Below are 20218 nucleotides of genomic sequence, written 5' to 3' on the forward strand. Positions count from 1 at the left end.
TGGAGCTTTATCTTTGTCACACATGAACACAACTAATGAACTCATCACACCAAACTCTTCTTGTAACAGGCTGCTCCCTCGCTTCTCTTTTATCCTAACACTCCTTGTTCTTTTCTGTCCCTGCGTCTTCATTGTCCCCCTCTCTCTTTTTTTCTTTGTCTCTCTCTGTCTTTCTCTCCTCCCACACTCTCAGTTTTCCTTGAAACTCTATAAATAGTCGTGTAGATCTAAACACGTGTTTGGAGCAGATCTAAATATCTCCAGATGTTTGAGCGGCTCATGTTTTTAAAGCAGAGACGAGACCATGCAGGCGCTCAGGCTCTGTCCTCTCTATGAGGGCTCTATCAGATCTCACGCCTCACAGCCAGAAGGTTCCTGGTTCAACTTCTGAGCCTGTCTGTGTGAAGTTTGCATGTTCTCCCTGTGTCTGGGTGGGTTTCTTCCAGTTTCTCCCTCAACCCAAAACGTGTACAACAGGTCAAATCAGCTTAAGATGCAACTGACACGTTTAACCCAGAGACACTGAAGAATGGGTCAAATGCAGGTTTAACCCAGACACACTGAAGAATGGGTCAAATGCAGGTTTAACCCAGACGCACTGAAGGATGGGTCAAATGCAGTTTTAACCCAGAGGCTTTAAATATGAAACACTTTGACGTGAGACATTATTGATTATTAACATGAAACCCAAAGACATTAAAAATCACTTTCTGCAGAGAAATGCCTCTGAGCTCAAATAAAACACAGACGACTTTCAAAATGTGTAAAAGTCACAGCCCAGAGGTGCTGTAGTGAAGTGGATTTGGCAACTCTGACCCACACTGCACCCTACGGCCCGAATCACCTCCTACCTCCTTGTCTCCTCTCCTCCTCTTGTCTCCTACCTCCTTGTTCCCTACCTCCTCATGTGTTTCCCTGTTTCCTCTCATTTGTAGTGGTGAGTTTTACATTGTAGTGACTGAAGCATGTCCTCTCTCCTCCCACCTTATCTCGTCTCCTCCCACGCCATCGTCTCCTCTCATCTTTCCTTGATCCTCCCTTGTCCCCTCCCTCTCTCCTCCCTCTCTCCTCTTGTCCCCTCCTTCTCTCCTCCCTCTCTCCTCCTCCTGTCTCCTCCCCCTGTCTCCTGTCCTCTCTCTGCTCTTCTTTCTTTCAGTCGTTCATTTGTGGTCCCATCATCAGCATGTCCCTGTGCGTCTCTGTCTTTGGACTGGTTTGTCTCGTCTCTCTTTTTTCTGGTGAGTCATTTTCTTTTATAAATCTCTTCTGTTTTTTGTTTATTTTTAATGATTCTGAAAAACTTCAAACTCTGTAAATCCCTAACAGACTCTGTCCTAAACCTAAAACAGTGAGAGCAGATTCAGACTTAATCCACTTTCCTGAATCACTTACTTTGAGCCACATGTTTCATTAGTTTTTCTCATGGTTCAGTTTTTTCTGCTCATCATCAAAACTTGGTGAATGAAGTACTCAGTTTTGTTACTTAAGTAAAAGTACAAATCACAGAGCAAAAAACAAATACTCGAGTGACAGTAAAAGTATAAACGTATGCCTATTACATGAGAAAACCTACTCAAGTACAAATATTTAAACACCTGTTTAAAATGTACTTTAAGAGTAAAAAGTATTTCACACAAGTGTTGTTCATTTGTTAAGTGTAAATGTAGAGAGTGAATCAAAATGACACTTATTTTGGTCATGGTTGAAATAAAAAAATCAATGTCTTCATTTTTCTTATGAATTTAGTGTTTTATTTTTGCTCAAAGCTGAAGCTTGAATCCGAAAACTTTATTCAACATCGTCAAAACAACCCCTTAAATCATTTGAAAAGTACTGTTACCTCAAATCATGTGAAAAGTACTTTTTACTTTTCATTCCTGCTTAAAAATGTAGTAGAAAGTAGTGTCGTGTGCTCGAGATAGTTTTTTTATGGACTGGGTCTTGTCTGAGACTCGAGCAGGAGCTCGTGTCATTAGGTCACATCACTGCCTCCAGCATACGGAGCATGTCCTTTTGTCACAGGTTTGGGTTTGGGTGAGGGTTTAAAAGCGTCCTACCTGCGTGCCTCACATAGGCTCTATCCTCATTATGCACAGGTCAGTCCAAACTCGGACCAAAAACGTCTCTACACTTCTGCTGCAGAGCTGCACAGAGGACAGCGGCACATGGCTCAAGTCTGACAGATAAAAGTGCACAAATCCAGTGTCACCATGTGCGTTTGGTAAATGTGCAGATGTAAATATCACTGCACTCCATATGTTAGTCCAGTTAGGAATGTGAAAAAAGAGAGTAAAACATGCTTAAAATCCTGCTCATTTTGAAGCAGGAGCTTGAGGGTTCTGCGCAGTATCTTTGCTGTTCCTAGTACTGCACTTTTCTGAACTAAGATGTCTGATGTTTTTTTCTGGGATCTGCTGTAGCCACTCCTCCAGTCTGGAGGTCACTGCCCCGACCAGAGGCACCACTGATACCTTCACCTTCCAGGACTTCTCCAGCTCTTCCTTGAGCCCCTGGTGTTTCTTTAGTTTCTCATGTTCCTTTTCCCTGATGTTCCCATCACTTGGTACTGCAACGTCCACCACAACGGCTTTGCTCTGTTGTTTATCCACCACCACAGTGTCCAGTTGGTTCGCCATCACCATTCTGTCAGTCTGTATCTGGAAGTCCCACAGGATCTTGGCTCGATCATTCTCCACTACCTTTGGAGGTGTTTCCCACTTTGATCTTGGGGTTTCCAGTCCGTACTCTGCACAGATGTTATAGTACACTATGGCAGCTCCTTGTGTACTATCCCTGCAGCATCTTATACCCTGCCATTTACCATTTACAGTAGTATCTGCAGTAGTATTTGCAATAGTATATGCAGTAGTATTTGCAGTAGTATTTGCAGTAGTACATGCAATAGTATTTGCAGTAGTATATACAGTAATATTTGCAGTAGTATTTGCAGTAGTATTGCAGTAGTATCTGCAGTAGTATCTGCAGTAGTATTTGCAGGAGTATCTGTAGTAGTATCTGCAGTAGTATCTGCAGTAGTATTTGCAGTAGTATTTGCAGTAGTATCTGCAGTAGTATCTGCAGTAGTATTTGCAGTAGTATATGCAATAGTATTTGTAGTAGTATCTGCAGTAGTATTTGCAGTAGTATCTGCAGTAGTATTTGCAGTAGTATCTGCAGTAGTATTTGCAGTAGTATTGCAGTAGTATCTGCAGTAGTATTTGCAGTAGTATCTGCAGTAGTATCTGCAGTAGTATTTGCAGTAGTATCTGCAGTAGTATTTGCAGTAGTATCTGCAGTAGTATTTGCAGTAGTATTGCAGTAGTATCTGCAGTAGTATTTGCAGTAGTATCTGCAGTAGTATTTGCAGTAGTATTTGCAAGAGTATTTGCAGGAGTATCTGCAGTAGTATTTGCAGTAGTATCTGCAGTAGTATTTGCAGGAGTATCTGCAGTAGTATTTGCAGTAGTATCTGCAGTAGTATTTGCAGGAGTATCTGTAGTAGTATTTGCAGTAGTATTTGCAGTAGTATCTGCAGAAGTATTTGCAGTAGTATCTGCAGTAGTATTTGCAATAGTATTTGCAGTAGTATCTGCAGTAGTATTTGCAGCAGTATCTGCAGTAGTATTTGCAGCAGTATCTGCAGTAGTATTTGCAGTAGTATTTGCAGTAGTATCTGCAGTAGTATTTGCAGTAGTATTTGCAGTAGTATCTGCAGTAGTATCTGCAGTAGTATCTGCAATAGTATCTGCAGTAGTATTTGCAGTAGTATCTGCAGTAGTATTTGCAGTAGTATTTGCAGTAGTATCTGCAGTAGTATTTGCAGTAATATTTGCAGTAGTATCTGCAGTAGTATTTGCAGTAGTATTTGCAGGAGTATCTGCAGTAGTATCTGAAGTAGTATTTGCAGGAGTATCTGCAGTAGTATTTGCAGTAGTATTTGCAGGAGTATCTGCAGTAGTATTTGCAGTAGTATTTGCAGTAGTATTTGCAGTAGTATCTGCAGAAGTATTTGCAGTAGTATCTGCAGTAGTATCTGCAGTAGTATTTGCAGTAGTATCTGCAGTAGTATTTGCAGTAGTATCTGCAGTAGTATTTGCAGTAGTATCTGCAGTAGTATTTGCAGTAGTATTGCAGTAGTATCTGCAGTAGTATTTGCAGTAGTATCTGCAGTAGTATTTGCAGTAGTATTTGCAATAGTATTTGCAGGAGTATCTGCAGTAGTATTTGCAGTAGTATCTGCAGTAGTATTTGCAGGAGTATCTGCAGTAGTATTTGCAGTAGTATCTGCAGTAGTATTTGCAGGAGTATCTGTAGTAGTATTTGCAGTAGTATTTGCAGTAGTATCTGCAGAAGTATTTGCAGTAGTATCTGCAGTAGTATCTGCAGTAGTATTTGCAGCAGTATCTGCAGTAGTATTTGCAGTAGTATTTGCAGTAGTATCTGCAGTAGTATTTGCAGTAGTATTTGCAGTAGTATCTGCAGTAGTATCTGCAGTAGTATCTGCAATAGTATCTGCAGTAGTATTTGCAGTAGTATCTGCAGTAGTATTTGCAGTAGTATTTGCAGTAGTATCTGCAGTAGTATCTGCATTAGTATCTGCAATAGTATCTGCAGTAGTATTTGCAGTAGTATCTGCAGTAGTATTTGCAGTAGTATTTGCAGTAGTATCTGCAGTAGTATTTGCAGTAATATTTGCAGTAGTATCTGCAGTAGTATTTGCAGTAGTATTTGCAGTAGTATTTGCAGTAGTATCTGCAGAAGTATTTGCAGTAGTATCTGCAGTAGTATTTGCAATAGTATTTGCAGTAGTATCTGCAGTAGTATCTGCAGTAGTATTTGCAGCAGTATCTGCAGTAGTATTTGCAGTAGTATTTGCAGTAGTATCTGCAGTAGTATCTGCATTAGTATCTGCAATAGTATCTGCAGTAGTATTTGCAGTAGTATCTGCAGTAGTATTTGCAGTAGTATTTGCAGTAGTATCTGCAGTAGTATTTGCAGTAATATTTGCAGTAGTATCTGCAGTAGTATTTGCAGTAGTATTTGCAGTAGTATTTGCAGTAGTATCTGCAGAAGTATTTGCAGTAGTATCTGCAGTAGTATTTGCAATAGTATTTGCAGTAGTATCTGCAGTAGTATCTGCAGTAGTATTTGCAGCAGTATCTGCAGTAGTATTTGCAGTAGTATTTGCAGTAGTATCTGCAGTAGTATTTGCAGTAGTATTTGCAGTAGTATCTGCAGTAGTATCTGCAGTAGTATCTGCAATAGTATCTGCAGTAGTATTTGCAGTAGTATCTGCAGTAGTATTTGCAGTAGTATTTGCAGTAGTATCTGCAGTAGTATTTGCAGTAGTATTTGCAGTAGTATCTGCAGTAGTATTTGCAGTAGTATTTGCAGTAGTATCTGCAGTAGTATTTGCAGTAGTATTTGCAGGAGTATCTGCAGTAGTATTTGCAGTAGTATTTGCAGTAGTATCTGCAGTAGTATTTGCAGTAGTATTTGCAGTAGTATTTGCAGTAGTATTTGCAGTAGTATCTGCAGAAGTATTTGCAGTAGTATCTGCAGTAGTATCTGCAGTAGTATTTGCAGTAGTATCTGCAGTAGTATCTGCAGTAGTATTTGCAGTAGTATCTGCAGTAGTATTTGCAGTAGTATCTGCAGTAGTATTTGCAGTAGTATTGCAGTAGTATCTGCAGTAGTATTTGCAGTAGTATCTGCAGTAGTATTTGCAGTAGTATTTGCAATAGTATTTGCAGGAGTATCTGCAGTAGTATTTGCAGTAGTATCTGCAGTAGTATTTGCAGTAGTATCTGCAGTAGTATTTGCAGGAGTATCTGCAGTAGTATTTGCAGTAGTATCTGCAGTAGTATTTGCAGGAGTATCTGTAGTAGTATTTGCAGTAGTATCTGCAAGTAGTATCTGCAGTAGTATTGCAAGTAGTATCTGCAGTAGTATTTGCAGTAGTATTTGCAGTAGTATCTGCAGTAGTATTTGCAGTAATATTTGCAGTAGTATCTGCAGTAGTATTTGCAGTAGTATTTGCAGTAGTATCTGCAGTAGTATTTGCAGGAGTATTTGCAGTAGTATCTGCAGTAGTATTTGCAGGAGTATCTGCAGTAGTATTTGCAGGAGTATCTGTAGTAGTATCTGCAGTAGTATTTGCAGTAGTATCTGCAGTAGTATTTGCAGGAGTATCTGCAGTAGTATTTGCAGGAGTATCTGCAGTAGTATTTGCAGTAGTATCTGCAGTAGTATCTGCAGTAGTATCTGCAGTAGTATCTGCAGTAGTATTTGCAGTAGTATTTGCAGTAGTATTTGCAGTAGTATCTGCAGTAGTATCTGCAGAAGTATTTGCAGTAGTATCTGCAGTAGTATCTGCAGTAGTATTTGCAGTAGTATCTGCAGTAGTATCTGCAGTAGTATTTGCAGGAGTATCTGCAGTAGTATTTGCAGTAGTATTTGCAGGAGTATCTGCAGTAGTATTTGCAGTAGTATCTGCAGTAGTATTTGCAGTAGTGTCTGCAGTAGTATCTGCAGTAGTATTTGCAGTAGTATCTGCAGTAGTATCTGCAGTAGTATTTGCAGGAGTATCTGCAGTAGTATTTGCAGTAGTATCTGCAGTAGTATTTGCAGGAGTATCTGTAGTAGTATTTGCAGTAGTATCTGCAGTAGTATCTGCAGTAGTATTTGCAGTAGTATCTGCAGTAGTATTTGCAGTAGTATTTGCAGTAGTATCTGCAGTAGTATTTGCAGTAGTATCTGCAGTAGTATTGCAGTAGTATTTGCAGTAGTGTCTGCAGTAGTATTTGCAGTAGTATCTGCAGTAGTATTGTGCAGTAGTATCTGCAGTAGTATCTGCAGTAGTATGTGCAGGAGTATCTGCAGTAGTATTTGCAGTAGTATCTGCAGTAGTATTTGCAGGAGTATCTGTAGTAGTATTTGCAGTAGTATCTGCAGTAGTATCTGCAGTAGTATTTGCAGTAGTATCTGCAGTAGTATTTGCAGTAGTATCTGCAGTAGTATTTGCAGTAGTATCTGCAGTAGTATTTGCAGTAGTATTTGCAGTAGTGTCTGCAGTAGTATTTGCAGTAGTATCTGCAGTAGTATTTGCAGTAGTATCTGCAGTAGTATCTGCAGTAGTATCTGCAGTAGTATTTGCAGTAGTATCTGCAGTAGTATTTTCAGTAGTATTTGCAGTAGTATCTGCAGTAGTATTTGCAGGAGTATCTGCAGTAGTATTTGCAGGAGTATCTGTAGTAGTATCTGCAGTAGTATTTGCAGTAGTATCTGCAGTAGTATCTGCAGTAGTATTTGCAGTAGTATCTGCAGTAGTATTTGCAGTAGTATCTGCAGTAGTATTTGCAGTAGTATCTGCAGTAGTATTTGCAGTAGTGTCTGCAGTAGTATTTGCAGTAGTATCTGCAGTAGTATTTGCAGTAGTATCTGCAGTAGTATCTGCAGTAGTATTTGCAGTAGTATCTGCAGTAGTATTTGCAGGAGTATTTGCAGTAGTATCTGCAGTAGTATTTGCAGGAGTATTTGCAGTAGTATCTGCAGTAGTATTTGCAGGAGTATCTGCAGTAGTATTTGCAGGAGTATCTGTAGTAGTATCTGCAGTAGTATCTGCAGTAGTATCTGCAGTAGTATCTGCAGTAGTATCTGCAGTAGTATTTGCAGTAGTATCTGCAGTAGTATTTGCAGTAGTATTTGCAGTAGTATTTGCAGTAGTATCTGCAGTAGTATTTGCAGTAGTATTTGCAGGAGTATCTGCAGTAGTATCTTCAGTAGTATCTGCAGTAGTATTTGCAGTAGTATCTGCAGTAGTATTTGCAGTAGTATTTGCAGTAGTATTTGCAGTAGTATCTGCAGTAGTATTTGCAGTAGTATCTGCAGTAGTATTTGCAGTAGTATTTGCAGTAGTATTTGCAGTAGTATCTGCAGTAGTATTTGCAGTAGTATCTGCAGTAGTATCTGCAGTAGTATTTGCAGTAGTGTCTGCAGTAGTATTTGCAGTAGTATTTGCAGTAGTATCTGCAGTAGTATTTGCAGTAGTATCTGCAGTAGTATTTGCAGTAGTATTTGCAGTAGTATTTGCAGTAGTATCTGCAGTAGTATTTGCAGTAGTATTTGCAGTAGTGTCTGCAGTAGTATCTGCAGTAGTATTTGCAGTAGTATTTGCAGTAGTATTTGCAGTAGTATTTGCAGTAGTATTTGCAGTATTACTTCTTGCTGTTCCTTGTGGTCTGTCTTCCTTTTGAAGGTTTCTCTGTTTTATCTTTCATTTTTCAAATTTCACATTTTATTTTAAACTGAACTTTGTTTTGTTTTTAAAGATAAAGTCACAGTTTAACGGTTTGACTTGAACACAGTATTTGAGTTCATCATGAGAGAACTGTCCACTGAGTTTTGTCGGTGTAAATGTTTGAGAGTTTCTGAGTTTTGCAGTGACCTTAGTTTGGCAGTTTGTGCTTTTTGGACGTGTGAGGTTTTGGAGCAGGTCTGAGCTCAGGTGCCCTGCAGCTGTTCAGACGTGAACAAAAACGCCACATAAACATTTAGACTCCTGTGTTTTTTGTTTTAGTTTGATTTAAGTCTGTGAGTTCTGGTATATTTGAGTTAAACGGCTTAAGTGCGACTAAAGCTCTGACTTATTACACTTCTGAGTCTGGTTTAGTCCTGGTCTAGTCCTTGTTCGGTCCTGGTTTGGTCCTGGTTTAGTCCTGGTTTAGTCCTGGTCTAGTCCTCGTTCAGTCCTGGTTTAGTCCTGGTTTAGTCCTGGTTTAGTTCTGGTTCAGTCCTGGTTCAGCCCTGGTTAAGTCCTGGTTCAGTTATGGTTTAGTCCTGGTTTAGTTCTGGTTCAGTCCTGGTCTTGTCCTGGTTCAGACCTGGTTTAGTCCTGGTTTAGACCTGGTTCAGTCCTGGTTTAGTTATGGTTCAGTGAAATTGTGTTGATCTGAATCAACCCAATTTTTTTGACATTTAATTAAAAAAATGTGGTGCAGATCGAGTAATTTTGACACTTTCTCTGGTAATGTAAACATCAGTCACACACATGCGCGCGCACACGCACACACACGCGCGCACACACACAGTAAGGCTGCCAAAAGTATAGATTATCAGATACTAATCAAAACTAAAGCTAGTGTGGAAAGTAGATAATCATTTGAGCTTTTTCAGGAAATGAACCTTTCATGACTGTTTACAATGATGTGTCTCTGTATGTTTCATAAGTATAAGACACATAGACTAGTATACACACACACAAATATGGGAATAGAACACAAAGTACAACATTTAATGAGGAAAATCACAGTATATTGTCTAAAGAAAGTGTTTTTATTATCATTTGGTATCGGAATCAGCATTGAGAATCGAGACTATTCCTTAGTATCGAAATTGAGTTTGAAATAACACACACTCTCTGCTCTGAGGTAGATCCTTGTACAAACACATAAACATTACACTCTGATGTGTCGGATTAAAGTCTATCTGTGAGACTCAGAGGGACCACATTTCCCACGATGCACCTCCTGAACCCACCTGTATCTGAGACGAGGGGGGTAGAGCCTGTCACGGTTCTCTGAGGTATAAGGACTGTGGTTTAGGGGGCGGGGCTCTGATGAGAGAGGGCGGGGCTATAGCACAGATAAAGATGTCACTGTTTCATATTTTTAGCGTTTGTCATTTCCTGCTTTTTGTGTCAGAAAAGTTTAAAATTGAGAAGAGATACAAAGGCTTTATGTGACTGTCACGGATGCGACACATCACACACGTCACACACATACACCACACACACTACACATCACACTACTGTACTCTACTGGAGACTATATAAAGAAGTGGACTAAGTGAGTGTGACGCCACTACAGCGTTCAGCTCCAGTCAAATGAAGCTCATCGAGGCTAGCAGGTGTAGGAGACGATTTGGAGTATCATAGCAACCGCAGAGCCAATCCAGAGTGAGATTGTTGAAGGTAACGCCCCACCCTCACTACTGGTTTATCAGGGAGTAGGTGCTTAGCAATGCTGTCAATCAAACCTGTTGCTAATGCTAACGGATGTGACCTCAGCGACATGTTCATAATGTTCATATTTTGAGTTACAAACATAATAGTGAAATAAAACTCCAGGATCATGTAGAGGGTTAATACGAACATTTAAGACCAAAATGACGAGTCTGACAGCAGCAGTTACAGAGAGACGGAACCACAGCTTTTCAATTTAAAGTGAATTGGAGCCAGAGTCAATGGAGCCGGAAGTGCACCCATTAACACTTCCTATTAGGAACGCAGCGGCTAGCAGGTTAGCTATGTCCATTTAAATACAGTCTATATACTGTACACACACACACGCGCGCGCGCGCACACACACACACGCACACGCACACACACTTCACATTATTTCAAACTATAAAAGAAAATTCATCTTTCAGATAATGACATTTCGAGAGCAGTCACAAATCAAAATGAAACATATACAAAGGCTACAGAGCTGTACACACACAATCACACACACAATCACACACGCATACAAACACACACAGACACACACAGACACATCCTATTGTACTGTGCACACACGAACACATGTCTCACACAAACACACGCACCCCCCCCCCCCACACACACACACACACACACACCAGCACACACACACACAAACACACACACAAGATACACAAAGAGATGCACAAATCACATGCTCTACTACAATTATTACTACCACAATGTACTACAACTCACACATCTGCACTGCCGACAGTACAGGACCAAAGCACCACGTCTACATCAGAACTAAACCAGGACTACACCAGGACTGAACTGGGGCTGAACCAGAACTAAACCAGGACTAAACCAGGACTAAACCAGGACTAAACCAGAACTAAACCAGGACTACACCAGGACTGAACTGGGGCTGAACCAGAACTAAACTAGGAACTGTCTTAGTGTTGTTGTTTTGTCTTGTCTTTGCCTGTATGGATGTTATTCTGTTGTATGTTGAAATTTCTGCCTCTTGGCCAGGTCGTCGTTGAAAATGAGAATTGGTTCTCAATCGACCTACCTGGTAAAATAAAGGTAAAATAAAAATAATAATAAAAATAAACCAGGACTAAACCAGGACTAAACCAGAACTACACCAGGACTAAACCAGGGGTAAACCAGGACTGAACCAGGACTAAACCAGGACTACACCAGGACTAAACCAGGAATAAACCAGAACTAAACCAGGACCAAACCAGGCCTAAACCAGAAGTAAACCAGAACTAAACCAGGACTAAACCAGGCCTAAACCAGAAGTAAACCAGGACTGAACCAGAACTAAACCAGAACTACACCAGGACTAAACCAGGGGTAAACCAGGACTAAACCAGGACTGAACCAGGACTAAACCAGGACTACACCAGGACTAAACCAGAAATAAACCACAACTAAACCAGGACTAAACCAGAAGTAAACCAGGACTAAACCAGGACTGAACCAGGACTAAACCAGGACTACACCAGGACTAAACCAGGAATAAACCAGAACTAAACCAGGACTAAACCAGAAGTAAACCAGGACTGAACCAGGAATAAACCAAGACTAAACCAGAATTTAATCATTGCTATACAGGTCCCAGAGGCTCAGACACTTCCTGTAACATGTTTGTGGTATTAGGATTATGAAGAGGACTGTGTGCATGTGTGTGTGCATGTATGTGCATGTGTGTGCATGTGTGCATGTGTGTGGATGTAGGTGAGTGTTTGTGTGCATGTGTGTACATGTGTGTACATGTGTGTTTGTGTGAATGTGTGCTTGTGTGTTTCTGTGTGCATGTGTGTACATGTGTGTTATGTACATGTGAGTTTGTGTGCATGTGTGTGTTTGTATGTGCATGTGTAGACGTGTGTGTTAAGTCTGTATGATGTGTTTGTGTCTGCTTGTGCGTTTGTGTGTTTGTGTGTGCTTATGTGTTTGTGTGTGCATGTGTAGACATGTGTGTTGTCTGTGTGATGTGTTTGGGTGCGTATGTGTTTTTGACTCTAAAATTTGTGTGTTTCCAGCTGAGTCTAATCCAAGAAACAGCTGCTGCACTTCCTGTTACACGCTCCTACCACATATCCTCTCTCCTAACTCCTCCCTCCTGTCCTATCGTTCATGTCCTGAAGAAGGCCCAAACACTAGCTCTAAAAACACTCAGGCGTCCCTTACTCTAAAAACACACAGACATCTCTCGCTCTAAAAATACAAAGATGTCCCTCGCTGTGTTCCAGGGCTCTGAACCTGTCTGGGATTCTCACCGCATACACACTCAAGACTCAGCAGGATCAAGTTCATGTTGTTTTCACACTATGAGAGAGAAACACTGCTCAAACCTGATTGGCTGATGTTCTGGTGTTCTTTATGATTGAAAGGCCTTGCCCCACCCCTCAGCAGTTTTGATTGACAGCTGTGAGGTTTAATTTCCTGTGCTCTGATTGGACAATGTTTATTATTTGATCAGATTCAGTTTGAGGAGGAAGTGGTGATGTCATCAGCACCCACGCAATTCCCATCAGCGCCTCTGTCCATGTGTGTGTGGGTGTGTTACTACTACTGCTGCAAGTACAACAATTACTACTACTACTACTACTACTACTACTACTACTACTACTACTACTAATGCTTATACCACAAATACTATTATTACTACTACTTATATTACAAATACTACTACTACTACGACTATTACTATATGACTTTAAGTACTACAAGTACTACTACTGATAATACTAAGTTTAGTACTGCAGTACCACATCTGCTCTTGTGTGTAGTTTCTACAAGTCATCTCTAGAGTACAAGTTCCCACACATCTGTCCTCTTTTGTTTTGTCCTTGTTTCTAAAATAAGCTCTTTTCCTGTCCTTTTCTGTCCTTCTCTGACCTGTGGGTTGGTGGTGTGATCCTTGTGTCCTTGGGCAAGACACTTTCTCCTCCTGCTGTAATAAAGCTGTTTAATTAGCTTTAGCTTTTTGTTTTATTAGAAAAAGACAAACACAAGTTGATATTGAAAAAAGAAGACAAAAGCATATCTGTAAGTATAATACAGCTCCACATTTGAATACCAGTGTCCTGCTCGAGGGCACCATGGCACAGGGCGGTGTGGGGATTCAACCTCTGACCTCTGTGTTTGTGGCTGACTCAGCACAATCAACTCTCTCTGTGTTTACAGACAGTAAATTTTCTCTCAGTGAAGTGTCCCAGAGTGATCCCTCTCTCCACCCCCTTCCCTCCCTCTCCTCCTTCTCTTCCTCTTTCTCTCTCCTCTCTCTCTTTTCCATCCTCCTTCCTTCTCTCTGTCTGTCCCTACGTCTCCCTCCCTCTTCCTTCATCTCGTCCTCAGAGACATGCCCCTGAAGTGTCCTCTGTTCTCTCTCACTCACCCGAGAAAAAGACATAAACCTGTCCTCTGTCCCCTCCTCCTCGTCTGGTCCAGGTTTAGTCCTGATTCAGCACCTGGCCCAGTCCAGGTTTAGTCCAGGTCAGTGAGTCTCTGTTGTGACTGCACATTGTGTCTGTGTCTAATTTCCTCTTCATTAAAACAGACTTAAATCAATCAATCAATATCTCTCTCTCTCTCTCTCTCTCTCTCTCTCTCTCTCTCTCTCTCTCTCTCTCTCTCTCTCACACACACACACACGATTAAAGCTCTACACTGGAACATTCATGTACATGCGAGGGTATAGATTGAGCTCACAAATGTATTTTATTTGTGTATTTATGTATCTGATGTGTACATGAATTCACTTTACTGTAATGTACCAGCATTTGCCTAAAGATAGTTTTTCCTCCGCTGTCAGTGGACACACAATGATCTAAAAACAATAAGTTTAGACAGTGTAATAGAGCAGTGAGAGCAGGACAGTACAGCAGTCACACAACACCAGTGTGCTACTGTTAAAAGAACTACATGAACACACAGAGAACACAAGTACATACAAATACAAGAAACACAAGTACATACAAATGCAAGAAACACAAGTACATACAAATGCAAGAAACACAAGTACATACAAATGCAAGAAACACAAGTACATACAAATACAAGAAACACAAGTACATACAAATACACGAAACACAAGTACATACAAATACACGAAACACAAGTACATACAAATACAAGAAACACAAGTACATACAAATACAAGAAACACAAGTACATACAAATACACGAAACACAAGTACATACAAATACAAGAAACACAAGTACATACAAATACAAGGAACACAAGTACATACAAATACAAGAAACACAAGTACATACAAATACACGAAACACAAGTACATACAAATACACAAAACACAAGTACATACAAATACAAGAAACACAAGTACATACAAATACAAGAAACACAAGTACATACAAATACACGAAACACAAGTACATACAAATACAAGAAACACAAGTACATACAAATACACGAAAAAGAAAGTGGGCACATATGGGCACACGTGGGCACATATGGGCACACGTGGGCACACGTGGGCACATATGGGCACATGTGGGCTCAGCACAGCATGTGCCTGAGGGCGGGAGGGAGGAGTGCAGTGGATGAGGGGGATCTGCCATTTTTTTTCCTGGTTTAGTCACAGACCTGGTTTTAAAGACGTCCAAACTGTCACTGCCCACTGGGGCCAGAGCAGTAAAAGTAATCACCTGATGATGTCACAGGGTGGATTCATGCATTTTGGAGTAAATATGAAAGTTCATGAAAAAATGTCTATAATTTAAAATTTTCTGCTGTTTCTGTTTCCAGGTTGTGAGGGGCGGAGCTCCACTCCAGCACCAGACTATGACTATAACTCCACCTTCTACTACACCTTCTACAGTGAGTATGGACGAGGACTAGACCAGGGCTAAAGGGGGGCCTGAACCAGGATTAGACCAGGACTGAACCAGGACTGAACCAGGACTGAAACAGCTCTAACCCAGGTCTTTTCACAGGTAATGCATCTCATGATGATCTGGAGGAGTTCCTAAACTCCAGTGATGTCAATGGAGACGAGGAGGAGACATTTTCCACGGAAACGGCCTCAGAAACGCCCATAGCAACCACAGCCGGGGCTGGGGTCAGAGGAGCCGCATCACTTCCTGTTTGTGCGGTGAGTCCTTTGCTCCTCTGACACTCTACTCCTCTGCTCCTCTGACCCTCTCCTCTACTCCTCTGCTCCTCTCCTCTGCTCCTCTGACCCTCCCTCTGCTCCTCTGACCCTCCCTCTGCTCCTCTGACCCTCTCCTCTACTCCTCTGCTCCACTGACCCTCCCTCTGCTCCTCTGACCCTCTCCTCTACTCCTCTGCTTCTCTGACCCTCCCTCTGCTCCTCTGATGCTCTCCACTGCTCCTCTGCCACTCTCCTCTGACCTTCTCCTCTGACCCTCTCCTCTGACCCTCTCCACTGCTCCTCTGCTCCTCTGTTCCTCTCCTCTGCTCCTCTCCTCTGTTCCTCTGCTCCTCTCCTCTGCTCCTCTGACCCTCTCCTGTTACAGATTGTGGTTCTGAAATCATTGGACGTGTTTCACGTTTTGTTTTGGGAAATTAAACATTCTCTCATAAATTTGACAAAGAAATGTTTTTGCTCAGACGAGATGTGTTTCACAAATTGATAAAGAGCCACAGGAGACGGTCAGACATGGAGCAGAGGTCAGAAGTCAGCTGTGAGGAGCACAGCGGGGTGTTAAGAATACTCACTCATCTGAATCTTTTGAATTAAAGTTCTCTCAGATGACAACACTCATGTCCTGGGGGTGAAATATTGGCACAGCTTTTTGAAGCTATTGTGAAAAATGATCTTACTTTTGTTTATTTATACTGATAGGGAATAATATTAATTTCAGAAATATTAACCACAAACCAGGTCAACGAAGACAGTTAAGAGTCCCATATTACACAATTTTCTTATGTTTCCTCATCACAAACAGACCTGGAGTTGTGTTTTATTTCATTCACACATGTTTAACACACAAACCCTGCAGATTTAGACTGAGCTCTTGTTCCACCTTGTGATGTCATGTGGTAATACAGGAAATACTCCACTGTGTTTTTAAACTCCATACACCTTCACTAGAATTATTTGGATGATTTTGGCCCGGGAATTGTCAATCTCTACTGAACTAAAGGTAAAACGAGCTGTTAGCATGAAAACTACCACTTCATGACATCACAAGGTGGAACAGAGCATTTAGAGCTTTGAGACAAAACATAATTCCAGGTCTGCTTTCTACAGGACTCAACTCTGATGTGGACCCTCAGCGTGATGATCCTGAACGCACCACGAGCCCTCTGACTCAACCACACCAAACACTGATCCAGGACTGAACCAGGACTGAACCAGGACTGAACCAGGACTGAACCAGGACTGAACTAGGACTAAACCAGGACTAAACCAGGACTAAACCAGGACTAAACCGGGACTAAACAGTGAACCAGGTCTAAACCAGGACTAAACACTGAACCAGGACTAAACCAGGACTGAACCAGGATTAAACCAGGACTAAACACTGAACCAGGACTAAACCAGGACTAAACAAAGACTAAACCAGGACTAAACCAGGATTAAACCAGGACTAAACACTGAACCAGGTCTAAACCAGAACTGAACCAGGTCTAAACAGGACTAAACACTGAACCAGGACTAAACCAGAACAGAACCAGGTCTAAACCAGGACTAAACACTGAACCAGGACTAAACCAGGACTAAACCAGGACTGAACCAGGACTGAACCAGGACTAAATCAGGACTAAACCAGGATTAAACCATGACTAAACACTGAACCAGGTCTAAACCAGGACTGAACCAGGATTAAACCAGGACTAAACACTGAACCAGGTCTAAACCAGGACTAAACACTGAACCAGGACTAAACCAGTATTAAACCAGGACTAAACACTGAACCAGGACTAAACCAGGACTAAACCAGGATTAAACCAGGACTAAACACTGAACCAGGACTAAATCAGGACTAAACCAGGACTAAATCAGGACTAAACCAGGATTAAAACAGGACTAAACACTGAACCAGGACTAAACCAGAACTGAACCAGGTCTAAACCAGGACTAAACACTGAACCAGGGCTAAACCAGAACTGAACCAGGTCTAAACCAGGACTAAACCAGAACTGAACCAGGATTAAACCAGGACTAAACCAGGACTGAACCAGGATTAAACCAGGACTAAATCAGGACTAAACCAGGATTAAACCAGGACTAAACACTGAACCAGGTCTAAACCAGAACTGAACCAGGATTAAACCAGGACTAAACACTGAACCAAGACTAAATCAGGACTGAACCAGGACTAAACCAGGACTAAACCAGGACTAAACCAGGATTAAACCAGGACTAAACACTGAACCAGGTCTAAACCAGGACTGAACCAGGATTAAACCAGGACTAAATACTGAACCAGGACTAAACCAGAACTGAACCAGGACTAATTCAGGACTAAACCAGAACTAAATCAGGACTAAGCCAGGATTAAACCAGGACTAAACACTGAACCAGGACTAAACCAGGACTGAACCAGGATTAAACCAGGACTAAACCAGGACTAAATCAGGACTAAACCAGGATTAAACCAGAACTAAACACCAGGTCTAAACCAGGACTGAACCAGGATTAAACCAGGACTAAACGCGGAACCAGGACTAAACCAGGACTAAACCAGGACTAAACCAGGACTAAACCAGGATTAAACCAGGACTAAACACTGAACCAGGACTAAACCAGGACTGAACCAGGATTAAACCAGGACTAAACACTGAACCAGGACTAATTCAGGACTAAACCAGGACTAAATCAGGACTAAACCAGGATTAAACCAGGACTAAACACTGAACCAGGACTAAATCAGGACTGAACCAGGACTAAACCAGGACTAAACCAGGACTAAACCAGGATTAAACCAGGACTAAACACTGAACCAGGTCTAAACCAGAACTGAACCAGGATTAAACCAGGACTAAACACTGAACCAGGACTAAATCAGGACTGAACCAGGACTAAACCAGGACTAAACCAGGACTAAACCAGGATTAAACCAGGACTAAACACTGAACCAGGTCTAAACCAGGAGTGAACCAGGATTAAACCAGGACTAAACACTGAACCAGGACTAAACCAGAACTGAACCAGGACTAAACACTGAACGAGGACTAAACCAGAACTGAACCAGGTCTAAACCAGGACTAAACACTGAACCAGGACTAAACCAGGACTGAACCAGGATTAAACCAGGACTAAACACTGAACCAGGACTAAACCAGAACTAAACCAGGACTAAACACTGAACCAGGACTAAACCAGAACTGAACCAGGTCTAAACCAGAACTGAACCAGGTCAAAACCAGGACTAAACACTGAACCAGGACTAAACCAGAACTGAACCAGGATTAAACCAGGACTAAATCAGGACTGAACCAGGATTAAACCAGGAATAAACACTGAACCAGGACTAAACCAGGACTAAACCAGAATTAAACCAGGATTCAACCAGGACTAAATACTGAACCAGGTCTAAACCAGGACTGAACCAGGATTAAACCAGGACTAAACACTGAACCAGGACTAATTCAGGACTAAACCAGGACTAAACACTGAACCAGGACTAAACCAGGACTGAACCAGGATTAAACCAGGACTAAACACTGAACCAGGACTAAACCAGGACTAAATCAGGACTAAACCAGGATTAAACCAGGACTAAACACCAGGTCTAAACCAGGACTGAACCAGGATTAAACCAGGACTAAACACGGAACCAGGACTAAACTAGGACTAAACCAGGACTAAACCAGGATTAAACCAGGACTAAACACTGAACCAGGACTAAACCAGGACTGAGCCAGGATTAAACCAGGACTAAACACGGAACCAGGACTAAACCAGGACTAAACCAGGACTAAACCAGGATTAAACCAGGACTAAACACTGAACCAGGTCTAAACCAGGACTAAACACTGAACCAGGACTAAACCAGGGTTGAACCAGCATTAAACCAGGACTAAACACTGAACCAGGACTAAATCAGGACTAAACCAGGACTAAACCAGGACTAAACCAGGACTAAACCAGGACTAAACCACGACTTAACCACGACTAAACCCTGAACCAGGACTGAAACAAAGTAAACAAGGACTAAACCAGAACTGAATGAGGACGTAACCAGGAAAAAAGCAAGCCTGAACCAGGACTAAACCAGGACTGAACAAGTACCAGAGCTCTGCTTTTGTGGGTGATTTTTGGCTGTGATTCCCTCTGTGTCCATCAGAGGGAGCAGTATCCCCATGTTTCTGATTCAAAATTTCTGTTTTCATAATTTTTTTAATTTTCTTTTGTTTTAGTGAGACATGATAATTTATGAGGTTAAAGGGGGTTAAGTGTATTTTATATACTATAAAACAAAACTTAAGACGTGGTTTAGTCCAGGTTTAGTCCTGGTTTAGACCTGGTTCAGTCCTGGTCCTGCTTTAGTTCTGATTTAGTCCTGGTTTAGTTCTGGTTTAGTCCTGCTTTAGACCTGCTTTAGACCTGGTTCAGTCCTTTTATTTAATTTGTGATTTTTGTCTTGTTTGGTGAATGTATTTTTCAGAGCAGCACTTTTATAAACTGCACTAAGAGTCTCTGTTGAATAAAGTTTTGTATCAAATCAAATGGTCTGATGTGTTTCACTGATGTCATGTCTGTATCAACGGCCTCCTAAAATCATGGCCAGTCATTTAGGGTCACGTGAGCCAAAGAAATTGCCCCAGTCCTGTTTAAAGACATTTATTTACTTTCTAGTATGTTATAACACAGTTCCTCATCAAAAACAGGCCTGAAGAGGTTTTTGATGTCATCCATGCATGTTCCAGTATTTTAGCAATCTCTCCCTCCCTATTCAAACCCTCTTTACAGTTATCAGTACGAGTCTGTACAAGGCTCCGCCCACAAGCCTCCATCACCCATGCTCCCACATGACAATTCTCCATAAATATACAACAGCATGATACAAAACTGTACACAGCAACTTGACAAACCTGATGTGATGTGCAGGGAGCAAAGAGAGGAGGGACGTCAAAAAAGAAGTGAAAATTAATATACATGTTAATATATTGAGTGAATATGGCATTTTCAAAACAATAAAAGGTAACATGGTGATCTAAATATGTGTTAGCAGTTAATACCCCATAGAAGTAAAATAGCACCTAAAATTGTCGCATGTGAG

At 41.3% G+C, this 20218-nt stretch overlaps 1 protein-coding gene across 1 annotated transcript; it reads left to right on the forward strand.

Annotated features, from left to right (window-relative positions):
* Window positions 1–1182: 1182 nt before the first annotated feature.
* On the forward strand, window positions 1183–19603 carry si:ch211-191i18.2 (uncharacterized protein LOC564095 homolog). The gene is made up of 5 exons (XM_055225133.1): window positions 1183–1238; window positions 14772–14843; window positions 14960–15117; window positions 16240–16316; window positions 18265–19603. Exons 1-4 carry the CDS (start codon window positions 1184–1186, stop codon window positions 16297–16299), a joined length of 345 nt encoding a protein of 114 aa, XP_055081108.1. The 5' UTR covers window position 1183; the 3' UTR covers window positions 16300–16316; window positions 18265–19603.
* Window positions 19604–20218: the final 615 nt, after the last annotated feature.

The sequence above is a fragment of the Periophthalmus magnuspinnatus genome, chromosome 11, assembly GCF_009829125.3.
Source record: "Periophthalmus magnuspinnatus isolate fPerMag1 chromosome 11, fPerMag1.2.pri, whole genome shotgun sequence".
Classification (NCBI taxonomy): domain Eukaryota; kingdom Metazoa; phylum Chordata; class Actinopteri; order Gobiiformes; family Gobiidae; genus Periophthalmus; species Periophthalmus magnuspinnatus.